Source organism: Plectropomus leopardus, chromosome 22 (assembly GCF_026936395.1).
Source record: "Plectropomus leopardus strain MGB_pleo_1.0 chromosome 22, ASM2693639v1, whole genome shotgun sequence".
Lineage (NCBI taxonomy): Eukaryota > Metazoa > Chordata > Actinopteri > Perciformes > Serranidae > Plectropomus > Plectropomus leopardus.
In genome coordinates, this window is record NC_142197.1 from 10,732,880 (window position 1) to 10,760,209 (window position 27,330).

At 39.8% G+C, this 27,330-nt stretch overlaps 1 protein-coding gene across 1 annotated transcript in view; it reads right to left on the minus strand.

Annotated features, from left to right (window-relative positions):
* LOC121961330 (IQ motif and SEC7 domain-containing protein 3-like) overlaps positions 1–27,330 on the minus strand; it is a 126,038-nt gene that overhangs the window by 81,281 nt on the left and 17,427 nt on the right. Inside the window, 1 exon segment of the mRNA XM_088072630.1 lies at positions 17,456–17,536. Coding sequence (XP_087928756.1) covers positions 17,456–17,536 — 81 coding nt within the window.

The following is a 27,330-nucleotide window of genomic DNA, read 5'->3' on the forward strand; positions in this document are numbered from 1 at the left end:
ATCTTCAGAGGTCTCCTACTCTTCAAATCAAGCAGACCCAATTTTCCTTTATCTGACGCTGTTTGCCTAGCACCTGAAAAGGTGTTTTCACCTTATTTCAGACACTCAGGGGTTTTAACGGGAGCCAAATTATCCGCAGAAATCTCCTCTCCAAAACAAATGAACCTGGTTATTTAAACCAGTAAAAACACTAAATAAACCAGCTGGACATCAAAATGATGTTAGAAAGACTGTGGATGCTTATGTTGGACAACATCATCTGATGTCAGTATTCCACGTCAAACTGATGTTGGCATTATACATCCTGACATTGAACTTTGGTCACTCAACATCTAAAGAAGTCGATGACCAGCTGAGAAGCAGTTTTCAATTTTTTTTCTGACACACCCGTTGCAGAGGTGCTGCTAACTATGGTTACCAACGTGAAAAAACACAAAAATATAAATGGTCCTCTATAGAGCCAGGGTTTGGTTTGTCGAATTTAAGCTACTGTAGAAACATGGTCATAAAACATACCAGTCTCTATAGATGAGGATACGCTCCTCATGTAGATATAAACAGCTCATTTTAAGGCAACTAAAACACAGATTTTTATTTTCAGGTGATTTTACACCTAAGAATACATACTTATTATATTATATTCCATATCTGACATTACATCACCCTGAATCCTACTGGACCTTTAAGGAAGACAGAGTGGCTTTTACCCAACGGATACAAGTATCCACATCATTAAATTTCCCTCTCCAAACCTCAACTATGCTGCTTCCTTTCTCCCTTCACTCCCCCTCACTCCCCTCCTCGTCATTTCTGTCTCTTATTAAAGTGAGCGAGGCGACAGCAGCGTCAGGTTGCCTTGTCAGCAGTTTTTTGTATCCTCCTCCACCTCCTCCTCTCCACTCATTTCCTTGTTGATCTACCGTCACAAGGCTGTCGGCGAGCTGTCAGGACAAGGACTCTACCCAGTGATGTACGCTTAACCTGACAGTGTCACCCACCCACGCCTGGGACACCTAATGTCCTTTCACAGGGAACAGTAGGGAACAACCTGTACCTGTTAGATTGCAACCTGTTTCAGAGCATGCATGACTGGGCGTTGAGACATGTGAAAGAAGCATGCAACCTTGTTTTTTTCTCTACAAATATCCATCTCTGTTTGTGAATCTCATTCTCTCATTCTCCTCCAGTTATTTATTTTTGTTGCACTTGCTGAAGGCGCAGATTAAGTTAGACACACAAGGATGATTTGGCACCAACAGGAAAACCCAGATGTACAATATGGCACCTAGCAGTGCAAAGGCAACACGCAGTCATGGTTGTGTTTGAGCTGAGCTCTGAGATTCAGCCATCAGAGATTTGACACACCAGCTGAAAAACTTTCATGAACTCTCTATGTTTTAAAATATGCAACCCCAGATTTTTTTTTTGTGTTTATAGTGAAGGCTTCCTGACTCGACTGATAAACTCAAAGAAAGTAACATTTTTATTAAATACAGTGTAAGGCTAACTAATTAGGATGAAGTTTTACTTAAATATCATATCAATCCTGACTGTAATGTAATTGAGTTTTTTCGTCATTTAATTAGCAATGTAAATGCTTTGCCAGTTAAAATGCCTATGTCTATGTCTGTGCATATGCCCCCCACCTCCTCTGCGTGATTTAAAATCATAGCCCCCCTTGTTCAGATGTGATTCATGGTCCATGAATTGAGGTAAAAGAAAACCCCTCTCAGGAGCATTTCAGTGAAAAAATCCATCCTCCAGTGGGACGATCTTTAAAGCTACCTTAAAGGTTATCACGTGTATCACTGCCTGTTTACGATTGTTGGTGTGGGAGAAGACCTCATTTTCTGTGATTCAGATTCAGCATTTGAAAGAACATTTTGCAAATTGAGGGAGGTGAGAGCACTTACCACTTCTGCTAACAAATTAACTGATTGGAAATCCTGAATAATAACAGCACTCCAGCTTAAAATTATTCACTCATGATAAAGATGTGGTTAATTTGTTTTTAAAAGGTCAGCCAGAGCTTCACATTTCCAAACTCTTCTTACCTGCTATTCACTGCAGAATGAAGCAGATTATTAATTCCTACCCCAGTTTGAACCCACAGGAGATTTACAACTCACACTCTGCCCTCTCTGCCACCTCTGGAGCTGATGCACAGGGCAGCTGAGGCCACCAGATGCCTCCTTTTGGGGCTTTTGGCTCTTAGTTTCCTTTCCACAATGAGGCATGCTGCAACACATTAGCGCTGGCTGACGTGATGTGGACTATGTAGGTGAAAGAGATGGTTGTTTGGCTCAAATTTGAAAACTGCAGTCATTGACATTTTTGCAGTGACTAGGTGGAAGGACAGAGGATGAAAATATGGGCTGACGGCCAAAAAGCAGAAAGGTCAGGACAAAATGTGCAGCCTGCATGTGGACAGACAGATGTCTCTGACTGCCAGGACTTGTGTTTCTCATTAGCACCCCCTGCTGTCCAGAGGGAGGTGATTTTGTCCATTTGTGGGAGCTGCAGGCGATTTAGACAGAGGGACACACAAGGAAACACAAACACACTCATCCCAGGGCATTATGCTCTTTTTTCTTGGCTCACACTCTCTCCTGCATACACAAACACTCTTGCACGGGGGACGTTTTATCGCAGCATGGTCAGGCAGGAGTTGAGCTATTGACTGGCCTGCAGAATGGGACTATGGGTATTCTGGGACCCATGAGATGATGGAGACTAATAAGATGGCAGAGAATTAAAAATGGACGGAGAAAGGAACAATGGAGGGGAGGGGAGCATTAATACTACCTTGCCACATGTGAGCTTGCAGGCGTGCGTGTGAGGGAATGAGTGAGATGGCGAGAAAGAGAAGGATTGTAGGTCATCGACTGTATATATTACACTGTGCCGGAAATCTTTATTATCTGAAATCACATGAGCTGGTTGTATCCAGAACATCCATCTGAGCCACTGGCAAATCAAAAGATCTGTATTCAGGCGGAGAACAAAGAGCGCCATAATCAGAAAAGAACTTCAGCTCGTAATGATCACCTCATTCTTCTCTGAAAAATGGAAAACATTACGGGAAAAAGTACATTTATTGTTTTATTTCTTGCAGAGACTCTGCTAGCACATAATAGTTATTACTGCGCAGTAAGCCTTCCTTCATATCACGGTGGATATTACAGCAGTCACTGTGCCTCCAGGGACAAGTGAGTCGATCCCTAGAAATGACCCAAACCATTGTTTAACATGGTGCAGTAAGGGATAAAAAGAATCAGAAATCCCAAATAGAGTCAGAAAACTGCATGTATTAGGCCTTTTTTTTACACCTCTCCTGCCTCTGCAGAATCAAAATCATTGTGCTGTATTTATGATTTTGTCATTACTTCCTGCAGCATATTGCAGCCGGTATAATGGGAGTCGCTATGCCTCCAGGGACAAGCGAGTCAGTTAAATGAGCAAAACCATTGTTTAACATAGTGCAATGTGAATTATCAGAAAAACTGCATACGTGAGGCATTTCATGCATTTTGTGCCTGCAAAGAATTAAAAATCACTGTGCTGTACTTACTCAGTGAATTCTCATACAACAGTTGTTTCATATTTTAAGAAAATGTACATACAATGGTTTGTATGACAGCTAACAAATTAGCTCCCAAAGAATTAACACCCCTTCCGGTTAGGTAAATTTGAGAATAGATTCATGGTTGGGCGTCGTTATGTTACATACTTAATCAGTCAATTAATCAGACTTTATTTGTATAGCTCTTTTTATAAAAGCAAAACTGTTATGTTTAGTAAAAAGGAACATGGTTGAGTGTCATCATGTTACAAACTTATTGCTGCATAGGTAAGTCAGGGTTTGGAAAAAGGAACACCGTTGTGTGTTGTCATGTTACGTACTAAATGTAAAGTTACATACTTAATAGGAAATTCACTTGGTTTCTCGCAGGACCTGAACACTGATCTCATGGTGGTTGATCCTGTGTTTGTTTGAACAATCTGCTACTCAAACCTCTCTCCTTACGTGGATTTTTGCTCTGTATACAACTTCCTTCTTTGCACCCATCAGCGCATTGGTCACATAATCGCAGCCTTCACAGCTATGCAAGTTTTACATAAATTACTGGTGCATTACTTTTTGTAGGTTTACATAGAAACAGTGCATGAGAACAGCCTGACTTACTGGAAAATCTAGCAATAGCATAGCAGCAATGTTACCAACTACAATTACAAAGAGACATATATTAGTGGCACACCTGCAACTCGCCATTTCATAAAGGCTCAGAAGAGACCCCCCCCCCCCCACAAGTCTTTTACATTACACGTGGTTTGTAACACAGCCTCTGTTTTAAGTTTGTGGCTAGGATGACACCGATGATTATGACATCTTTGGGGTTATTTTCTTGACTTGACAAAGCTCCTCCATAGCCACAAAACACTCTAAACTCAGGTTGAGTAGCACTCCTTGTGACTAGCAAACTCCCATTGCCATGTAAAATCAGTGGAGTGCCCCTTTAAATTTCTTATTATCATACATTACTATCAACAGTTTTCATTCTGCTTTTAAAAGCAATTTGTGTGCGTCAAAGAAGATCTAAGTACCAGGCCCTGACATTTCTACAGAGGCTGAAACTTAAAAGAGTGCTGATTCTGAGACACACAAGAGATGCTGCAGCAAAGTCATCAAAATGTTGTGCTTTTATTAAATCTCCTCCGTAATAAAACCCTCCGCTTGCTTCACAATGCTGAGATAAGCTGCAGAACGGAGAGAGGAGAGGAGGAGAAGCTCTCAGATCTGAACATTTGACGCTCGCCACTGTACCACTGTTCTGCTAAAGAACGGGCTGACGTGACCGTGCAGAAATGCTGCACAGCAACATATACATTAGGTGGTCTTCTTTATGTATAGCATCTCATCTACATGCGTCAAAAACAGTGAATGACATCTATGATCATGCAGCAGAGCATGAGATTATTTGGTATCACTGTTCTGTAGGAAGCGTCTTGCACAAAGCACGCCTTAGGGTGAAAATAAATTAGTCGGAGCATCACTTTAATTAGAAATTACTCCGAGCACTCACACTCTTTAAAAGCTCATTTCATTCATTCACAATGCTGCTGAGTGCTGATTTCAATTTTCAGATGAATTTGGGCTCCACATAACCCCAGAGGATACGTTTTAAAGAGGAAAAAGCTTGAACAAAAACCAACAGCTGAATGGACAGACCCCTTAGGAGAGTGACACATGAGTGCTCTTCTGATTGGCTGAGAGACAAACCCTTTGAGCCAATAGAAAGACGACAACAGGAAAACAGGGGAAATAAAATACAAGGAGTACTGCGATTCTCACAATAACAAAGGACAAAAACGAACACATGCACATACACTCGGACACGCCCAACTACTGACAGACTGTCTCCGGATATTTTGCAGTATCTTCCTGCTGTGTCCTCTGTTCCCATGACAACAGAACAGCAAGCCGGCAAGGTCACTTTGTCCAGCTGTGGCAGCATGATAGCATGCAACAGCGAAAGAGACAAAGGGAGATGAGGACAAATATTAAATTACGGGGGTGAAGAGGTGAGAGGAATATGGGGAACTGTGATTAAGGATATGGCACGTGTGAAATTTAATTTGCTGCTGCACAGGTGAGACTAATGCAGGAGGTGAAGAGGAAGGCAGACGTGATCCTGCACTTTAAGTGTACAGTGTGAGTGTGGCTGCTACAGTTCTCAAAGGCAAGTCCTGACTAAAAAAAAGCTCCAGGCACACTTTCCCAACATGCCCCTGAACGTCCTCCAACAGAATGGATCAATCAGCCCATCAGTTCCTCCGTCTGTCTCAATGCATCATGGTTCCTGTAGTTCCCCCCCAGAAGACAGAACCTCTATTTGTCTCGGTCGCTGCCCAAAGTGACAGAGCATTTCCAGCTGTGTCCTTATTCATCCCACGTCACCTTTCCATTTGGCAGACAGCGTGATTCCACTAATTAGTGCACTTTATTATTAATTCCAGTGATTAATTCCAGAAAAAGGTGTCCTGGCGAGATGACACAGCTGTCTACTGGTGCCACGAGCAGAGGTGAATTAATTTCCTGCAGAAACACCATCATTCTCCCTACTGTGATCTCCTCGAGGTGTCAGCTTCATCTTAAATACTTGTGGCATTGATGTTTTCAAGGCTGTAGTCATGGAGTCAAAAAAGATATTCTGAATATGAAAACTTATTTCCTGTTAGATTATTTATCTTAAGCAAGTACAGCTACAGAGTGCCCCAGGGATGTTTTTCTGGAAGCCAACCCGTAAGCTAAGTCGCCCTGGTGTTCTCGTCAAAAAGTCTGTGGGATTTTTCTATTGGACTTTGGATCTTGGATCATTTGGACTTTGGATCATTGCAGAAAATAAGCTCTGTGGTAAACAGATCTATTTAAATTTATGTTATTTACACATTTGTTCAGTAAGATAATCTTCAAAAAGGAACACCACTTTCAGGATTTTTTAAGCTTAAATGCAATCGCCAGAAGTAAAAAGCTGTTGCTAAGATGAAACGAATTACACTACGGTTGCGTAGCCACTGGTATGAGGCTGTAAAGCTATGTTTGGTGTGGTTCCGCGCGATGACACTAGTCTCATTAAATCACATGTTAGCAACCATCTTTTTGAGCGTCACAGTCCCTGCTGAATGTCTGGTTTCACAGTCAGACTTTGATCCATTGGGTCTTATAATGTTTGAAATTTCTAGAACAGCTGCACAATTTAATCATTTTATCCACATTCAAGTGAGCAGAGTGCAAAACTGGTAGTTAGCTGTTTGGCCAGTGGAAGTTAGGCGCTCGGTTGCACTCGGCTGCCATAAGTCTCGAGTGCACTTGCTCTATCGGCACTACAATGGAGAAGATTTGCGGAATTTCATTCTGCGGAAATGTAGCTTTTTTAGCTTCATGTGCTTCATGTGCAGGGCCCTCTTCCAATGTTGTATCCAGTTCTCTTTGTACATCCATGGTTTGACATAATTTGTACCTAACCACAGTAGTAGAGCAACTGCTTCCGCTGGCATATGGCAATACCACCTGGACAAACCCTACTCAGAACTGCAGTACATCAAAATACTATAATTAACTAATGAAAATTTGTTAAGTTTATTCATGTTTTATGAGTGCATTTGCTAATGGTTATGTCAGAGAGCAGTGCATGGTTGCCTATGAAGCAAGTTTTTATTCATTTATATTTTTTATGGTGGGGGGGGGCATTTTTAGCATATTTTAGGGCTTTGGATGTTTTGATCAAGGACATTTTTTAGCAGCAGATAAAAATTGTAACATGAGCCTAACTGTCAATGACCCAAATGTGTTGTCCTTCTTTTTATATCACATTAAAGTCATATGCTTCCCTAGATGCAGTAATCCTGCCTTTCTTCTACTTTAGCATTCTTTATAGCCTATCATAAAAGGCAAGGTGGTAAATTTTCATTACACTGAGGGTTAAAAAGTGCAGCTCGCCACTAATTTATTCTGATTAGACAAGTCTACATTTGCCTCCAAATCCTACTTTTAACTGGTTTTACAATCCATTACTGAACCTCATAAATTTCATTTGATTGTCATGTGTTCATTAAGATTCTCTGACAAAAAAGGAGGTTCATGAACCTGATAACTAATTTCCTCTCTGACAAGGTAAATCATTGTGACAGATTGCGTGAGCTAATTAGCATAGCATACCTCATTAGGGTGTTGGTGCGTATGTACGTGTGAGAGTCATTTGTCAGGAACGCAGCGGGAGGACTAAATTAAAAAGGGTTTTAGATGGTGAGCAAGATGTCTGTCTTTCTGTGCACACGGCGAGCTGGTGGGGAAAGCAGTCGGTTTGGCAGCTGAATCGCCGACAGGCTCGAGTATCATGCCAAAAATATGTGCTGTCCCCTGCCAAAGGCTGGCTGGTCACTTTATATTTAACTCTGTGACCAAAAAAGTGAGTGTTTACTGTCCTGTCAGCTCCATCATTGTGTGGATGAGTCACCCATGAAGAGAATGTGTTACTTTCTTTAACTATTTACTTGAATTTATTTCATTAAGTATTGTGAAAGCATGTAAACCCAGCATCAAACTTTCTGTGTTTGTGTTAGTTTTTCTGCTAAAAAGTTTTGCTATGCTAAGGCAAATTTAAAATGCAAACAAGAAGACTTACTGCAGTTGTTTATGCAAATAGTGATGTATTGCAATACATACTGGCACTCGCTTGAGACAGAAAAGTCTTTGATTAAAAACAATGTTTTGCAAGACATTATTCTGTGTGTCTGGGTGGCTATTCCAGAAATGTGCTCCTTTGGAGAGGGTGTCTGTTGTGGTTGTTTACACAATGTTTTCTGCTTTATTTGTGTCTAATTGTGAAGCATTTAATGGATATACAGCTCATTGACACGCTCAAACACCAGTTTATTTAAATTTGCAGCATGCATGAGGGGAGCTGTTTAGTTGTTGTAATACTAGTTGCACACATGACAAGTTGCAAGTAATTAAAGGTCAAGTGTGCAGAATTTAGAGGGATCTATTTCCTTGCCTGTTTCCTTGAAATTACATTTTTATGTTGTAAACTGCCGTTTTATTACATTTTTGTGGCAACTTACTCACTTCCTGGTTTCTTTAAAGTAACGAAACCCCACATTATGTACTGCTTAAGTTTTGCAAGTAGTTTGTTGGAGTAGATAGCGGCCGTACAAAGTGCAGGACCATGAAAACATGACTTTTGGTTCACATTCGGACTCTTGTCTTATATATCGATGACAAATGCATACTTTGGTTAAGATAAGGGATAAATCATCTATTCATTCATCCATTTTCATTTGCTTATTCAAGGCCGGGACGCGGAACAGTAGGCTGACCAAAGTACTGCAGATGTCCCTCTTTCCGACAACGCTTTACAGCTCCTCCTGGGGAATCCCCAGGCACTGATTATGATGTTATTAAAAAGGATGTATAAACAGAATTTTTAGGAGACAGGGCAGTCTAATGGCCAAAATGGAAGAAAAATTCATAACTGTTTACATTAATTACCTAAAAATGATTATTATTAAGTGTTTTTTGGCTTACAGTGAGCCTTTGATATCGGGAGCATGTCCTTTTCCACAGAGCTTGTACTGCCTTTTACTGCCTATATTGCATCACTATGTTTTACAGTAGCCCAGAACAGAAAACTTCACACAGACTCTAGAAAGGGCCTTCTGCATCACCCGAAGGCTACTGTTAGTTCTTATACACGCTTGGAAAGTGAGTGGTAAACAGAGTTTTCAATTTATTTAAAATGCTCACTACTACTGTGTGCCACACTGGTCCCTTAAATAGTAAATAATTTGATAATAAGATGATAATAGATGTTGCATAATAAACCAAGTTAAAGATGAATTTGACTGATAGCATTTTTTTCTGTAGATATTGTGATAATATTGTTATCGTGGGCTCTTTAGCCATGACAATCGCGTGGTGAAAATCTGATTTTGTGCCAGCCCTAGCAGTGGTACAACAAAATCAATCCACTTTGCAAATGATTTGTTTTTCGTGACAAAGTTTGTTGGTGAACTGCTGTCTGGTGAGCTTGCCACCAACTTGCTGAGATTTTCTATTTTCTCTCACTCCATGTGTTTACTCCCCCTGTCACAACTTCCACCAGCTCTCAGTACTCATTCTGTTGTCTGCGCTATGTTTTTTTTATGCCTGCATCTAACTCTCATGTCAGTGCAGATCCTGACGCTCCCTCCTGCCCTGCAGTAACGCCTTCCCCACCCACCTACTCACCTGTTCTGTATTTCCCTCATTAGGCCTGCAGCATATATACCTGCAGTTTTCTATTCACACATTGACAGATTGTCTAATTTGGACCCTCACTCACTTTTCAGCCCTTTTCCTCCCTGACCCCTGTGTGGATACGTTTGCGTGTAGTTTTCAAGAACCTTTCTTTTACTCGGTTCAAGTTTGCATCATCAGACCCTCTGATATTAGTTCACCATGTACAATGTTTTGTTTATTTAAAAATGAGAGAAGGGAAATAAAACTGTCCAATCTAACAAGCTTGCTAACACTCAAATAACTAAATAAAATTAAAGTGACTGGTGCAGCACTTGCTAATAAGCTACAACCGTTTCCTCCATTTTCAACTCTAAAAGGTCAGCACTGTCAGGACAGCTTGCTGTTGGTACTTTGCCCCCGGAGGGCGAATCCACTAATTGCAGCAATTATATTGGAATAAATTTAAAATGCTGGTGTGACCGGGCTTTGAAGGTGGCGCAGGTTTGACTGGAAATTTGCGTTCAGAACTGCAGATCTGTGCTGGAGCACGGTTGTTGGATGATATTAACTTGGTTTTGGTCCTTGGCATCAGCGTATGCTCGTTTTATTTTCAGACAGGATGAAATATGGGCAGAATAAATAATTAGAATGGAAAAACAAGATCAAGACTAGACAAGTTAAAACTTATTATGGCGAAGTTAGCTTGACATTTTGTGGGATATATAGAATAAAACTGCAAACGGCACCCTTTTTTTGTTTGTTCACAGTTTTTTTTCCTTTTTTTTTCTTGCTCAGATGCTAATTTGCATTAATCCAAGGGCATACATTTTGCTTTACCTTTGGTGGGGACACATATGAAACAGGGGGTTTGAGGTTCTTCTGCCAAAATATTTTGAGCATCAAACACTTAATATCCTGAATTCTGGTGAGTTTTTCTGCACTATTTTTTGCCTTTTCTACATCAATTTATGGTGTAAATGTCTTAGGTTTTGTCAAAAAGTCCCCCCAAATAAAATCACTTAATCAGGGAGGTGCCCCTCGCATCTACACATTTGGATTTGCCTGCATTTACTTTATATTTGCTCTACCTGAAAGGTTAGCATCACTAATATTTTATATTCAGTTCATATGGCATTTCTGTGACCTTTGTCTGGGGCGTTTCTGCTGTATCGTGCTCTATCAGAGCCAGACATTGTACCAGGGACCTTGTAAGTTTTAAGTGACAACCCTAACCAACCCCAGCCAACAGTTTATTGGCTACTTTACTGGACAAGATGGCTGAGAAAGCAGCTGCACTCTCACTGATCTGCTGAAACAAGCTCCCCCTCACACTGTGTAAACTGACACTTGCACTTGTTTACTGTACACATCAGTTTTTGTTGACAGAACAACACTGCAGTTATCACCATTTGCAAAAAACTATGTTTCCCAAGTGGGAGATCAGAGGCGACAGTTTCTCTGTAACACTTGAGAAATCATTTGGATGTGATCCCAAACACTTGAGTAAACTTCACACAGCGGCATCAAACTGAGAACATAAATTTGTGCATTGGAAGTGTTATCAAGAGCGAGCAGATACTACTTCTTGCAGTGTTTTCCTCTTCCTTCAGTGCAGTTTGTTACTGGCAGTCGAATGTAGAGAGTTCATGAATGAATGTGTATGAATGAGCATTTGTAATTGTTAATTTGTTGACCAGTTCACATTGTTTGTTTACAATAACCCTCGCATGACATAGATGAAATGAAATGGAGCTGAGCAAATTTGGCTTTAGTTAGTTTTTAGCCACCAAGAAAACTCATTATCAGTTTAAGTGTACGATTTATTAAGAGTATTGTCACCAGGTAACCTTGGCCATCAAACAGCCATTTCTGAGGAACTAAAACCGTTATCTCAACAGTAATTTTACTTAGCAGAACACTGGAGTTGCTGGTCTTCCTCTTCCTCGATCAGCTAGTTTGTAAGGTAAAACGGAGCAAAAAAATATAGCGTAAATTAGGTTTTGCTCTGAAAATCCCCAGCTGGCCACCATCATTGTTAGATGCTGATATTTGGTTGAATATAGGTTGTGACACTATCTGACCAACGTTTAAAGTCAGGACAATGTCTAATGTCAATGTCAGTTTGATTTAGAATACTGATGACAGATGACGTTGATATTTTGTTGTTTTTAAGTTGTGTTCTTCAGTTAACGTCTATGCAACATTTTTAATGTTATTAGACATTTAAAATATTGTCAACCTGATTTATATCCCAAACATTTAACATCTGTCTGATCTAAAAAATCTGACGTCCTTTTGATGTCACATTGACATCTGGTGCCAGTTGGGTTGCTTAGGTTCTGAGGCAGTAGATTTGGTTCATAAAAAACACAAGCAAGTAACACAGCATTTATAATAAGCTCAACAGAAACCTCAGACGGGTCAGACCACTATGATTTATTATATATTTGAAAATGTTTCAGTTACAGCTAAAAATGATAACCGTGATACACAAGTTTGCCGCACATATCTCCGCAATTCAAGCGGGACGTCTCAGTGATCCGGTTTTAAGATTGAAATACTCAGTGCTCTTGTTCACCTTAATTTCTGGAGCAGCTTTGTTTCATTCTAAAAGTGGACTCTGCAAACACACAAAAAAACACACGGCAGCGATTTTAAAAAGTAAGATTTCTACCTGCAGCTTGTCCACCAGGCATCTTCCTGAGTGTCATTATTTATAGTTCTTCTGCTGTGCCATTCTCCATGCTAGAATATTCAAAAATGCTTTCCCTCCATTTATTAGGTTTCCGGGGCCTTGTATGTTGACCACAGCAGTTCTCAGTTTTGCTGCAAAGCAGAAAGTTGAACCGAAGTTCCCCTATGGAACTGTAAAAGTAACGACAAAACTCCTGTGTGCGCTTTTAGCACACTGCAGCAGAAGATGGCTCACACTGCTAATTGAAAGGCGGTGGCCGCCCCGCCCAATCAGCCCCTTCCATGAGTGATTATAGATCTGACTTGGTGACCCGGATACAAATCCCCAACAGTCCCTAAAACCTCTGGTGCCTCCTTAAAGCTTGGCAAGAGTGACCAGACTGTCAGGGTGAGTTTCCGAATCTCCGTCGGGTCCTCATTATATGTGACAGTGGGATCCTCAATTCTCTCTTCAGCCCACCACTTTCTCCTTCCTCCTCATTTAAATGATCCCACATACGCCGAGTCATTACCTGCTTGTTTTCGGCTTTCTAACTGATCAGGTAAAGCTCCCCAGGTGCAGACAGACACAAACTAAGAGCAAGTATGGCTTCAAATTAGCACAATGAGTTCTTGTAGAAGCTCACGCTGGTGCCCTTTTCTGAGCTGACCCCTCTGACTCAGAGGCTTGAATGACTCTCAGTAGAAAGAGCAGCGCAAATGAAATATCAGTGATTGCACTTTGTCTGTCACGATCAGTGTGTGCAATAAGGTTTCATTATATCCTGAAGTGGAGGCTGGGCACAAAGAGGCAATGAGTTGTCCTTTTTATATGTTAATCAGGCCGTGTTTGGTGGGGAGTCGATCCCCTCAATCATGCAAGACAACAAAATTCACTCACTTTTTATTTCTATATGTTGCTGATTTTTATCATGGACTCGGTAATTTGTGCCCAACTGCAGCAGTTAATCAAAAATTGCAGTCCTTTTCAAGGAGTTTTAACTCCATACAATCTAAAAACATACACATTTTTAGATTCAGTCTCAACTACATTTTCTGAGGGTATCGGTTTCTCTGCTGCCAACATTTGCCTGAGAATAATCACACTTTTAAGGGCAACTTTTATGCTTTTCCTTATTTTGTCATCCATCCATTGATACATTGCAAACATGAACTGCCAATAGCTAATGTGGCATACGTTTAACATTGCCAATTTGCCAAAATATAAACAAATACTTGCTTAAAAAAAAGGTACTGAAGTTGTAGCCCACAGTCAGCTCACTGAATCCATGGGGGCATTCAACCTTCTGTTTTAGTAGTAAAACAAATCAAAATAGCAATATCACATCTGTGAGTGTATGTGTGTGTGTGTGCGTGTGCATGTGTGTGTGTTTACTTTACTAAGGCTCAAAATGTCCCATCAACACTGTATTTATATTCCTGAAACACACATCCCCCCTCTTCCACTCATTCAAAGCTAGCAAGAAACAAAAAATAACTAAATAAATAACTGATTCAGAGTGTTTTAGTGATGCGACTCTTTGGCCAGTTTATCATTATGGATTTCCCTGCTGATCTGGTGGTGTGCACAGTGTTGTGTGTTTTACTGGAGTATGTATATTATCTAACGTATGCTGTGTGTACCTTCATGACACACTGGCAAACACACATGTACATTAACACACACACACACACGCACACACACGCACACACACACAGATAGACAGGGAGCTGTGTTCTGATCACTGCCAAGCCAAAGCATGCAACATGATAAGAACTTTTTTTTTCACATGAACACAGATGCATTACATGTGTCAACAAGAAGGCTCACCAGTTTCCAACATGGGAAAGACCCTACAGTACACACATCAATGCATTATGGTTGTTTTTTTGTTTTTTTTTACATTGCATATTTACACTTTTTTGTTACATGGTAATATTCATACATGACTCTTTCAAACTTAACGTGACCACAGTGGAGAGACAAGCCCGAATGAAGTGAACATGAGTGACGATGGATGCAATGAGGTGTGGGTGCCATGTGGAGTTATGTCGCTGTGATGTGATGTGGTGATGCCACGTGAGTAGATGACCAACAAATCACTGACAACAATGCGGAAATACAGAAATCAACAGAATACAGCTTTCGAAAAAGAGATAAGACGCAACAAGAACAACAACAAAAAAAGACAAAACCACAAGCCGCTTTCTGTCTCGGCCCCAGAGAGTCCTGCTTTGAAGTGGTTTGCCTCAGAGATCGGCGGTCGGGGGTGGGGGTTGTTTTTGAGGAGTTGGAGGGATTGACAAGTTAGCAAAGACCTTGTGTTGTGCACTTTGTTTGTACCTTTAGCTAATGGTCCCTGAGCACAAAGCAATCACAAAACACAAGAGCGCCAAACGGCTTCTATCAAGCAGAGTTCAAGCTGCTGAACTCGATCGATTCTTGTCTTTCTGCCTTTTCAATTTCCCCTCCAGCTTTGATTTTATGAAAGTCACTTTCAGTCAGTTTTAACCACCACCTCTGATATCTTGTGCATTTAACGGAGGCATGAAGTGACAACTTATACTGTAAGAAACTTGGGTTTTGAGTCAGTGTTTGACAAGTTATCTGATGAATGGATTTACGAAGCATTTTTTCTGCTTTTAAAGGTTCGGTATGTAACTCAGAAAAAACGTATTAGTCACACTGACACTGTTAAGTGATATTTCAGTTGGCATCCTGTTGCTTGCATTCCAGTTCTCGTACATGGATGTATTAAGAGACCTGGATACAGCATTTGTGGTAGGGCCCTGGTCCTTCCTATGAAAGTTGCTCAGGGGCACATGGAGCCAAAAAAAGCTCTATTTTCACTGTAAATTATCTACCATGTACATTATCAGTGCTACTTTAGCATCATTGGGTCCATAGAGCAAGCGCACTAGAGACCACCGGCTATTTCTGGCGTCGTGCTTCACTAACTTGAGGGAGAATAAATTATTTAAACTCGGGGTTCTTCTAGACTTTCCAAATGTTATCAGACCAATTGGATAAAATCCTGATGGTGGAACAAGTCATTTTTCAGTGGTTGTGACTTATTTATAGATGTGTCTATCCTCATGTAAGTCAGTGGCCCCCATCTGGGCATCAGTCCAAACAGTGACAAACGTCACTGTTGTCACTGTTGTAGGTTTAGCTAGTTAAACCCACAATAGTACAATACATTTTACATGCCAGCGCTTCCTCAAAAGCAAAAAAATAATAATAATCTGTACTGGGAAGCACTGAATTTGATGGATTTAATGTTTATCAGACCACAACATGAATTAGCTAGCTAGCACATCTCTCAGCTAGCACAGCTCTCTGGGACTCGGGGCGGTCAGAATCGAATCCCCGGCGCTCTGTGCTTGGCTGTGGTTTGGCTGAATTCAAGATGCTACAGGGCGCTAAGTGAAGGTCTGTCTCTGCCGGGTTGCTGCAGCAAAATGTAGGAGTCTGAGTTGTGGTGGGTGTCAGTCGTTTGTTGATGTTAGCGGACTCTATTTCTTAGCTATCTGAGCTGAAGAGAGGCAAGGCACCCGGGAACATGCATAACATCTCATTCTTTGGACTTTATGGGAAAAAGTTTGCCCGATTTCTTTACATATAAGTCAGTCCACAGGCTGTTCAAAGCAACTGTGAAAATTGGAGAAAGTCTCAGTTTTTAAGTCACATTACAATATGCAATAAAAAACTATTAATGCTGGTAAATAGTTACATACAGATCCTTTAAACTTTTCACTGCTCTCCCCTCCTACGTTTCTCTAACCTTAAGTCTATCCATGTGTCAGATTCAATACAGCACACTGCGCTGAAGTGTTTAAAGTGTGATTTTGCCCGTGCTTGTTGGACTACAGCCTTCAGCCACTTATAATTTCCAGCACCGTGGGGGCTATGATTCCCCATCAATATGCGTTTGCTTATCTGCTATTTTCTGCCAAGCTCATACAATGCAGTCCTGTGAAACTGGCAGTCCACAAAAAACAAACCATTTTCAGGCGGATGGCTTAATTGCTACTGATGCCTCGGCCAGATGAATGCCTTAATTTCCAGTGAAACTCTGGTGGCAGAGTGCACTTCGTTAAATAAAAGCAGGAGGCATACAAATTTTTTGTGTTGTCAATGCTGCTTGAAATGGGCGAGATAACAACTTGTCAAAGGCAATTATTATTTTCTTTTTGTACTTGCTTATCTAATTCTATATTTTCCAGACTGCCCATTCAACACTAAATATTAATTATCATACCCCCTCAAAGCTGTCATACAAAGGTAGAGGTATTACAGCCGCTAATTATAAGTTGGTCTGTTTTTCCCATTCCCCAGGACAGAGCTAGTAAATTGTTTGACTTTAAAAACTTTTATTGAAATAAAATAGACTTTTTGGAATTCATATGCAAGTGTCGGATTTCCAACTGGCAGCTTTAGCTCTATCCCTGTCGTGTGCCAGTCTGAAATAAAAAGATAACAGTGTAATCATGCTGCTTTGCTTGCTAAACTCAATGTAATATTATTCCAATTATTCAATTTTCATACGAGCAGTTTCACCAAGGACTTGACCATTGTCCAGAAAATGGGATCTTGATATGATTGATTTGGCTGTTACCACTGTGTAGATTTATCTCCGTAGTGTGACAAATATTAACAAGCCCTGTGGAAATAACAAATCCAGCGTGTCTTAGATCAACAAGACCCAAAACCCAAGCTGATATGACCGAGTCTTGGCTCACTGTGGTCAAGGGGGGGGGCAGAAATTCCGTTTTTTGTCTGTGAGAGACCGAAGCATTTACAACCACTTCAACTTAGGAAACACTGCTGGGGTAGTTGTGTTGCCTAAAGTAGCTACTGCAGCACCGCTATTTAACAGGATGCATGATAAGTGGCTGCAATTCAAATTTACAGAAAATAAAACTTAAAATAGTTCAAAGTAAATAAGTAAAAACAAAAACAATATTTGTGCAGATGTTACAAGGATGCAGTCATCTTACCTGGGGACACAGGCAGTGGAGGTCTCCCCCTCAGGGGCCTCAGGGGCAGGGCAGCAGAACTGGTGAAGCACCGTTTGGTTGCTGTGTGAAAAAGAGAAGAAACAGAATAAATAGAAATTAGCAAAATGGATGGCATAATGTACTAAAACTTGAGATCTTTCTACTGTTTTTTTAAGTCTGGTCTCACTCATAAAGCGGCAAAATACGTTGCGTGGGCACCCCCATTATTAGTTGCTGCTTAGAGCAACGGATTTAGTACAGAAATAAACAACTTGGTAAGAAATGTTCCATATAATGCAAGAAATTAGTAGATTTAGAAAAAAAAACAGGGAAAATATACAGGGGAAAAGGTAGAGGAAAAAATATATTTATAATTATCATAATTAAATGTTTAGAATTATGTTGCAGATTTTTTTTGAGCACTTAGTCCATGTCTTGTTTGCCTTGGTTGTTTTACCACAGGCCAATGTGCTCATTTTTACTCTTTGGTAACGTTATTATGAATGAATTCCGGCCACGAGAAGCAGGACAGGCAGTGTTATGTGGCAACTCCAAGGGCATCGATTAAATCTTACACAATAATAATGTCCTCATGAACCAGTGGGATTCATCAGGCTGAAACAATCATTTTTTGTAGGGATTTAGGATAAGAATACAAAAAATCTTGCATGAGGCCCAGTATGTTTTGATAAGAACCAAAACGTGAAAAAAAACATGTTTACCAGAAAACTCTTCAGGTCACCTTTAACTAGATAATATCAATGTGAAGTGCAGTGTGTTTGCGGTGTTCATAGAGTGAGCAGTGTCTCATATTCTGCCGGAAGGAATTTGGGGAAATAAATGAACAAAAGATGCAGATGAAGTGAAAGGCCACATTTAATGTGAATCGCTCTGCTTTTGATGCGTTTGTCCGTGTTCACTTGATCTGAAGATGATATAAAGGGGATAGACAGAGACGAGGAGTTCGACAGTTTGAGTGTTTCATCACCATGGAGATAGACAGACACAAAGAGACGAGGTTTTGTGGTTTCAGCACCATGGAGAGAGACACAGACTGAATGTGTCAGCACCACGGACAGCGGCAGAGAAAGAAAAGAGCTCTGGTTAAAAAAAAAAAAGGCTTGCACAGAGAAAGTTCATTCCCTTGAATCAAGGAAATAAATCCCAAACAAAGTAAAATTCGGTTCCAGTTTTTTTTTTTTTTTATAAAGCAATAGGGCATAATCGTTTTGTCTATGGAATGATATAATATAGTGAAAACTGTCCTTGTTCAACCATCAGCTTAAATATTTTGAAGTCACTAAGATATATAACAATAAAAAGCAGAAGATCCTCATTTGAGAAGCTGAAACCAAAGAATCTTTGTCATTTTTGTTTGGTTAATGACTTAAACAATGAATCAGTAAAGATAGCTCTCAGTTGACCAGTTTTAGCTGTTAAGCAATGGGCGATGATGAGTAATATAGTAAAAACTACTTTTTATTAATGATAAATGCCCCAGAAATTTCTGCAAAAACAATGTAACAGTCACATTGAGACCAATAAAAGATAATAACATAAAATAATCACATAATAATGCAAGTTTATCCTTTCAACAAGCAATTAACCTTTAATTCTTAAGACTATTCATTATTGAAATATGAAAAATATATTCAACGTATTTTTTAAACTAATTCACAACTCTTGGTATGAACAAGATAGAATTATAGTACCTTCATAGGAGCAGCCCAGAATTACCAAGTTTAAGACGTTAAATTTGGCCTTTGAGACTTATCGACAAGCTTAGCGAACCTCCGGAAACACCAAAGTTGCCTACATGATTTGCCTGTTGTGATGCTATTGAGGGAAGAACGGCCTGGGAGCCCAGCTTTTTGTTGATGGTAGAGTAGTTAGAGAGTAAACTACAAACGACAGACTTTTTGTTGCTTGTTGCTAGGGGTTGGTAAGCTAAAAACTGTCAGGATTTGTCTCTTCTGCTAGGAAAATGTAGGTTCTGCTGTTGTTGAGGATTGCGCAGGTAGGCGATGATAGAGAGTGGGTGAATTGCTGCAGAACCTTGCTGTTTTTTCTTACATCATGCTGGCTAAATCGTTGGTGACATTCCTATGGAAACAAACGTGCATGTAAACACAACAGGCGACATCAAGGTCAGCAAAATGATCAAGGTCATACGTCAATAACGCAATTATTGTGACAGGCCTTAACCTCAGTGTTTCCATCCTTCCAGCAAAGGCGTAAAAATCCTTGAAATAAAAGTTTCACCCCACAACTCACCACGACGTTGCTGCAAAACTAATATTGGCAATATTTTGAAACACATCCTCTCATTTCTTTATAAGGAGATTTACAGGAAGCATGGCTGCTTCAAAGCATTTTATTTTAAACACATTCGGCTGTTCTGCTGGAACGTAGTGGAGATAGAGTCACAAGTGAGGGTGATACTGAAATGTAGCGAGGAAAGAGCAAGGATATAAAATTTTAATGCGCATGTGAGAAAGCCATGAGTGCCTTTACTTTCCTCCCTTCATCAGTGTGCCCTCTCTCTCAACCTGGACGCTGCCTCACATTCTTCATTTTCTGGCTTCATCCATCTTGCTCCTCGGTATCATCCCTTCCCCCCGCTCCTCTCCTCTCCTTCTTTCCTTTTACACTGATTTTCCATCACTCTCCAAGACTTCCCATCCCCCCCTATTTCAGCTCCTGTAGGCACGGTGCGTTGTGCAGGAGAGCTATTTGCTCAATTACTCTTGCTGCCAGAGGATGTAGCCAGTAAAAAGAGCTTTCCATATGCCGTGTCCTTATCCCTGGACACGGGACATGGAGAAGGACAGAGAGGAAAGAGGTGAGACACAAAGATGAGAAAGCAAAGCCCATAGTCCCAGCAGCAACCACCTCTCAATCCCTTATCGCCCTTCTGTTGCCTTTTGATCTTCAGCCTTGTAGGCGATCTCCCTGCCCTCATCTCTTTCTGCTTCCCCTTCTGTCCGTCCCCTGGGAGAGGACAGAGAAAACAAAGAGACCTCTATATCTTCTTATATACCTCCTTCAAGAGCACGGCTGCTGCCCGGCCTCAAGAACACTTCAGTCTGTTTTCTGCTGTGAAGTGCGATAATTTATCACACAGTACACCAGGACCTCTAAAAAGTAAAAATTTTTAGGCTAGCCAAACTCTAAAGGTTGATCCTAAAGGCCTCTTTGTACAGACTGAGGCAGAAACAAGCCTGAAAGGGAGGTTGGCGATATTTGACAACGACAACAGCAGACAGTACAAGGAGGGTATGACAGCAAATTAATTCCCATTGTTAATGGCTCCTCTAATTGTGTTCGCCTTAACGACCATGACACCGCTGTGCCGTTTTTAATAGGCCGAGAACACAGGCGGTCTCGAAGGGGACACAGATTAGTGGGAGCGTTGGAAACAGCAGAGCCACTTGTTCACGCAGATAAAGGGTGTATATTCTGCAGTACAAGGAAAAAAAAACAGCTAAGCTGATGGACTAATCATTTGTGTTGCATTAATGCTGTTATTTTATTTACCTTCTGAGAAAAATGCAAAAATGATAAAGCAGTGATACTCAATTTATGGCCCACTGGACAAATCTGGACCCCGAAAGGGTGCCAGGTGGCCCCCCAACCATTTTCTCATTCATGATAAAAATAAAGTAATCCACCCTGGAAATTGTTTTTTTTTTTTTACTTTAATTAAACATAAAGTGCCAGAGTGCATTAAACAGCAAAAAACCTCCCACAGAGGTCCTAGCTAAGCCTCTAAAATCTTAGAAATGTTCTTAAATCCTAGAATCGTCTTAAAATACGAAAAATGTCTCAAAATCCTATAAATGTCCTAAAACCGAAGAAATGTCCTAAAATCCAAGAAATGTCCTAAAATTTGAGAAATGTCCTAAAGTTCTAGAAATTTCATAAAATCCTACCAATGTCCTTAAGTCCCAGAAACACGTATAGGGCTGCTGTGACTGGCCCCTGGCCTCCTGTCATTTTGCAAAAGTGTCCACCAAGCAAAGCAGCTTGAGTCCCTGTAATAATGTATGTGCATTGCGCTCATTTTGTCAGCACCCTGGCGGGAAACACGCTTATTCACATTGGAGAAGATCGATAGCACCGTCATGGGATCTTGGAGGTCATGGTGATGAAAACATTATTTTTCAACCTCAGAAGCATAGCTAAAGTACGTACCATTTATCAATCACTTCGTGCTTGAACTATACTAATCGGCCCCCATGATTTCCGATGGTCCTGCTCAATATCATCTGTACCTGTAAGTTTTCAGCAAACGTGCACAATCGCCGACAAAATGAATGCAGAGTGTGGACTGTAGGCTTTGTCTGTGTTCGTATATGCATCTAACATTAAGCATAAATAAGCCCTTACCTGAACTTAAACAAGTATATATGAAGACTTTACACCTATTAAATCCTCCATGGTATACTTCTGAGATGATCCTAATGCTAGTTATGCAACATCTTCCCACTGCGGTTTCAAACGTTTGCCTCCCACTTGCACATGCCTCTGATTTTCTGTGCTGACCGATATACATATGTATGAATAAAGACGGCATAATCTCAAACACTCCAAACCTGCTGAGTTGTCCTTTTCTTGACAACGGCATTGGAAAAAGATGCAGAGCTCATTTGAATTTAATCAATGGGTATTATTGGGGAGGAGGTGAAGCGTGCAGCGGGGTTAGTTGCCTCCGATGATGAGACAGATGCACAGACGAAACTGATATATATCCACTCTCGGCCAAACTGCGTCAATAAAAAATTGTTCGGCCACATCTGAGTGATTGATTTCACCATACTTGAGAAAAACACCTCTCAGGGAAGTATTATGGGATGGGAAGAGCATGAACTCTTTTTATCTTTTAAAGCACCTTCATTTTGATTCATCTCAACCATCCGTCTCTTTCTGCTTTGATCTCTGGCTTCTTACAATTTTCCCTCCATTATTTTTGCCGTCTTTTAATATCTTTCCCCTCAAAAACAGCTTGCAAGCATTTTATAACAATTTCGGTTTATAAGGGGACCTTTTAAAAGGCACAGCTGCGCCACAGAGATAGCACGACCAAAAGTGCATAAAAAGGCAACTATCATGTTATCAGTGGTGGAATGTAACTAAGTACATTTACTCAAGGACTGTACCTAAATTTGAGGTACTTGTACTATACTTGAATATTTTCTTTTCATACCACTTAACCTCCACTACATCTCAGAAGGAAATATTGTACTTTTCACTTCACTACAAGTATCTGACAGCTTTGGTTACTTTAAAAATTAATTGTTTTTTGGGTTTTTTTGCATAGAAAACGTGATATTTAACATATATGTATATAAATTAAATTTCCAAACAGTTTGCAGTAAGGGCCCAGAAAATAAATTATTTGGTTTATTAAGTAACTATATTTATTATTTTTTTCCCTTTTTTTATATATAATTTTGAGCTTTATATATGTTTGGGGCTTTTTATTCTTAAAATAATTTTGTATTTTGGGTGTGTTTTTTTTTTTTTTTAAATGTAATAATTTTGAGTTTTTGGGGTGTTCTTTTCTTCTTTATTATGGTTTTGTGTTTAGGGGTGTCTTTTTGTAAATTCATTTTGTGGGAATGTTTTTTCTCTTGTTTATAAATAATGCTGAGGTTCTTTTTTAGGGTATGTTGTCTTCTTCCCTTTTAAAAACTTCTTTCTGCATTGGGTACTTTTAATACCTTAAATACTTTTTTATAATTATATTTACTCACTTTTACTTAAGTAACATTGTCAATGCAGGCCTTTTACTTGTAACAGAGTATTTTCACTGTGTTTTATTTTTACTTTTAATTAAGTAAAGAATCTGAATACTCTGTCCACCACTTCATGTCATATAATGTGAGTTAGCTCATGCAATACGAGGAGTTATCATTTCCTAATTAATCTCCGCATCATTGTGACGTCAATCTGCCTATCCCCATGTTCAGGATTACTTCTACATCAACATGAATTCTCCTAAAAATATGCAAGACTACAAACCCTTGTCTCCGGTTCGAAGCACACACGCCTCCCTCGAACTGTTTGATCAATGCAGGCGCTGAAGATTAAACTGAACTTGCATGACCTGCTTTCTGATCTTCCACACCACTGACTCAGTTCCCCTCATGGCCTAAGCTCACTAATACCACCTATAAAAAATCTATAAGCTTTTATAAGCTCTTCCACACACTGGGTCTGTTTGAGGGAGAGTGTAATCTGCACACCATGGTTTCATTGTATTTTGTTTTAACTTCTCGTGTCTAATGTGTTTGTCGATGCGCTCCTCCTTGTGTTGAATTCAGCTTTGCTGTGTCAACAGCTCTCCGGCTGATTCAACTCGGCTCAAGGCAGAAAAAGATCTGTGCACACTGAAGTGATACAATTTGAAGCAGGGGACACAAAGAGAGAGAGAGGAGGGTCAAAGCTCGCAATAATTGACGGATTAGTTTTCACAGACCATTTCCTTAGCAGCAAGGGAAAAAAATAGCTGAGAACATGTTCACTCATGGAAATAACATAATATGCAGTATTAGAGTCTGCCCCTGAAGGCCAAACAGGGTAAATACAAACACAGTTGACCTTGGAGGAGGCAAACATTTAACACAAGTGGTGCAGCTTAGGTCTTGAAGGTTGCATAGATGCTTACTTAGAAAGGATTTTTTGTATTTTCTGATATATCCATGTTTGTTTTGATGCAGCATTTTGGAATAAATGCATTTTAGAGTCAAGGTCAAAGTCAAATCAAGAAAAGTATGGGGAAGCAAAACATTTCAGTGTATTTAAAATAGTAAAGTGAGTTAAAAATGCATCCCTCTATTTAAAAAATGGGTTCAAAATAAAACAACTAATTTAACACCTGGAAAAGGTAAAAAGAGAACAATACTCTACATTGGCAATGAGATTATCACAATGCTCGAGTAATTGAGATTGGCTCGTATAGACGGAGTCACGGTCACATTGCGCTAACAACAGCAATCACTTTCGGGTGAATAACTGGCGATTGAAGATATGTGAAATAAGCAAAACTTGTTCATTTCTGTTGTCATTTTCAGCTGTAACTGTAACATTTAAAGATAGTTAAACATAGTGGTGCAACCTATATGACGTTTCTGCTGTGCTTTTTTTCAGCACAGTGTTGCTTTACAAGTGTAAATAATGAATAATAAACCAAATCTGCCGGCAGAGGAGCTAAGCAATATACTGCTGTGGACGGGGGCTGCAGCAAAACATATTTTAGGCACCTCAAAAAAGTCAGTGCAAGTATATTATATATATTATATTTGTTATATTTTTACTTTTTTACCTTACAAACTAACTGATAGAGGCAGTGGTAGACCAGCAACTAAAGTCAGATTCTCAGAATTTAATGCCAGGACAACGTCTAATGTCAACATCATTTGTTGTATAATCCTAACCACACATGATTGAAATATTTAATTGGTTTTAAATTGCTTCGTTTAGTAAGTAAAATCCATGGCCTTCACCACCACAACCTGCTACATCAGTGCATTAGTCACATGATTGCAGCCTTTGTTAAATTTTTAGAATGTGAACAAACTACTAGCTCATGATTTTGTGGGATATCTACAAGTTTTGGGCATTATTTTTCATTTAAAAAAAAAAAAAAAAAAACAAACGTACATAAAGAAGGGATTTTCTATCTGTGTATTATTGACAACAAACATTGTAATTTAATCTAAAAACCATTTCAAACTTGACAGTATAAATAGTGTGAAATGGGTCTTTTTGTATTTCCTGTTGTAATGTTTTGCAGTGCATATGAATGACATCAGCTGACAGGAGAATTAGTAGAAGCACTTTGATCGTGTTAAATCAAAAAAAGATACTGTTTTCATAGTACTTCACTTCCATTTGGCAAATTGGCAGTTGCTATAAGTAGCAGTTTATCACTATGTTTTACAGGCTAAAAGCACGTAAAGCTCTGGAGAGAAATAAATTCATAACACTCGTGGTGCTTCATGATGGTGTGTGCATATCTCCGTGAGGTTAAAATCATGTATTAAATGTGATTGTTCTGAGAATTATTAGCCGAAAAAAAACCTTGAACTGATCAGAGGACTCTTGTAGGAGCAATGCACCAGTCCTATACACACACACACACACACACACACACACACACACACACACACACACACACCTCAAAAAAAGAAAAAAAAAAGATCCTCAAAATTCAGTCATGAAAGCCTCAATTCCTTTACACACACACAGTGAATTTAAAAAAAGCCTCCTTGAAAGGTTTACGTCAGCACGGACTCTCGGGCCGTCCCAAGCGGCTTAGCTCGCCTTCTGCAGCGAAACTGAGAGAGCTGGAGATGGCCAAGAGAGCGAGAGCACTTTTCCCATGAGAACGCGAACAAAAGAAGGAGAAAAAAAACCCATTTCGTCCTTGTATTCGATCCCTTAAAAAGAACTCCTGACAGTGCCAGTGTCAGGAAAGCTGCAACATTTGCGCTTTATTCACACACTCTCTGTCTCATTGTGGCTTACTTGATTCCACCGCGGCACTTGACAGTAAATATGAAACCATTTCACCATCAAGCTCTGCACTTTTACTGCATCGTGTCTCTCTGAAGCCTTCACCTCTTGAGATCACAGTTTCACATGTAAGCTGGTGGCAACTTAGACTTCAGAGGGAGGGAAATGTGAGCGATGATAATGTCTAAGAGCATCGGCCACATTTGAATATCATATTTGAGTGTTTTCCAGGCCAAATATCATCAGTGTGTCATCAATCGGGGGATATTTTACGAGCTACATGAGCTCTGCGGAAGAAAAATCATCTAAAATATCAACGATAATGTCAAGTTTTGATGTCAGGCCCCTAAAAATCAAAGAAGAAAAAAATTCTTTCCAGGCTTTCAACATTTTAAACTCTTCTTCAACTCAGCTCCCAACTGTTGGTCCCCCTTCAATAAAACTTAAAAGAGAAGTGTTTGACGGAGGAGGCAAAACAAGCAGAGAGGGAGCGAGCTGAGCCTGGGAGGGAGAACAGGAGTGAACCACTTCCTGGCGCTCACTTGGAGAAAGCTCCGTCAGCTGAAGGGGTTCAGGAGTGACACTGAGCTGGATTTACTTTTACTGGACAAGTTTGTGTTAGAAATAAAAAGTATGCTCTTCTTTAGAGGGGACCTTTTATGCCTTGCTTTTTTTCTGACATATATATAACTTATAATGTTACAGTGTTCTTAAAAATGGCCAAAGTTTCAAATGTTATGGGTTTTTGGGGGGTTTTTTTTCTTTTACAATATTTTCTACTTTTGAGACAAGCTAATATTGGCTCATAACTAATTTCTATATATGTCATTCCCTGGCTGCAAGTACAGTGCTACATGTAGCAGCATGCTGACACCAGGAAATCATGTTATCTTGGTTGCCAATGTTATTTATTTAGCTAGCTTTTACAAACAAAATTATTCTTACACTGATTTAACGTTAACTGTTTGATTACTCGGTGTAACCAAGCAAGTAACTACCCAGCTTTTAGCAAAACCTTATTATGTGAATAAGCAGAAATATTTTACAGTATTATCAACAACTAGGTTCACACTAACAGCGAGAAATGTGTTCACATTTTTTTTGCAGTAATACAATAGTTAGCGTATTTGTAGCCTGGTTTCTAGATCTTTGTTAGCCCCTTAGGGCTCTCAATTCTGCAAAGTAACTTGCATAAACTATCCAACTTTATTCATTGAGCTTGAAACCAGTTAGACATTTTTACAATAACATCACCAGAGGAGCAGTGAAAAAGTTTGCCACCATGTTGTAAAACTTTACTCTAGGATCGATTTTATCTAGTAGGAGAGAAAGAAAAACAAAGAATAAATGGGATC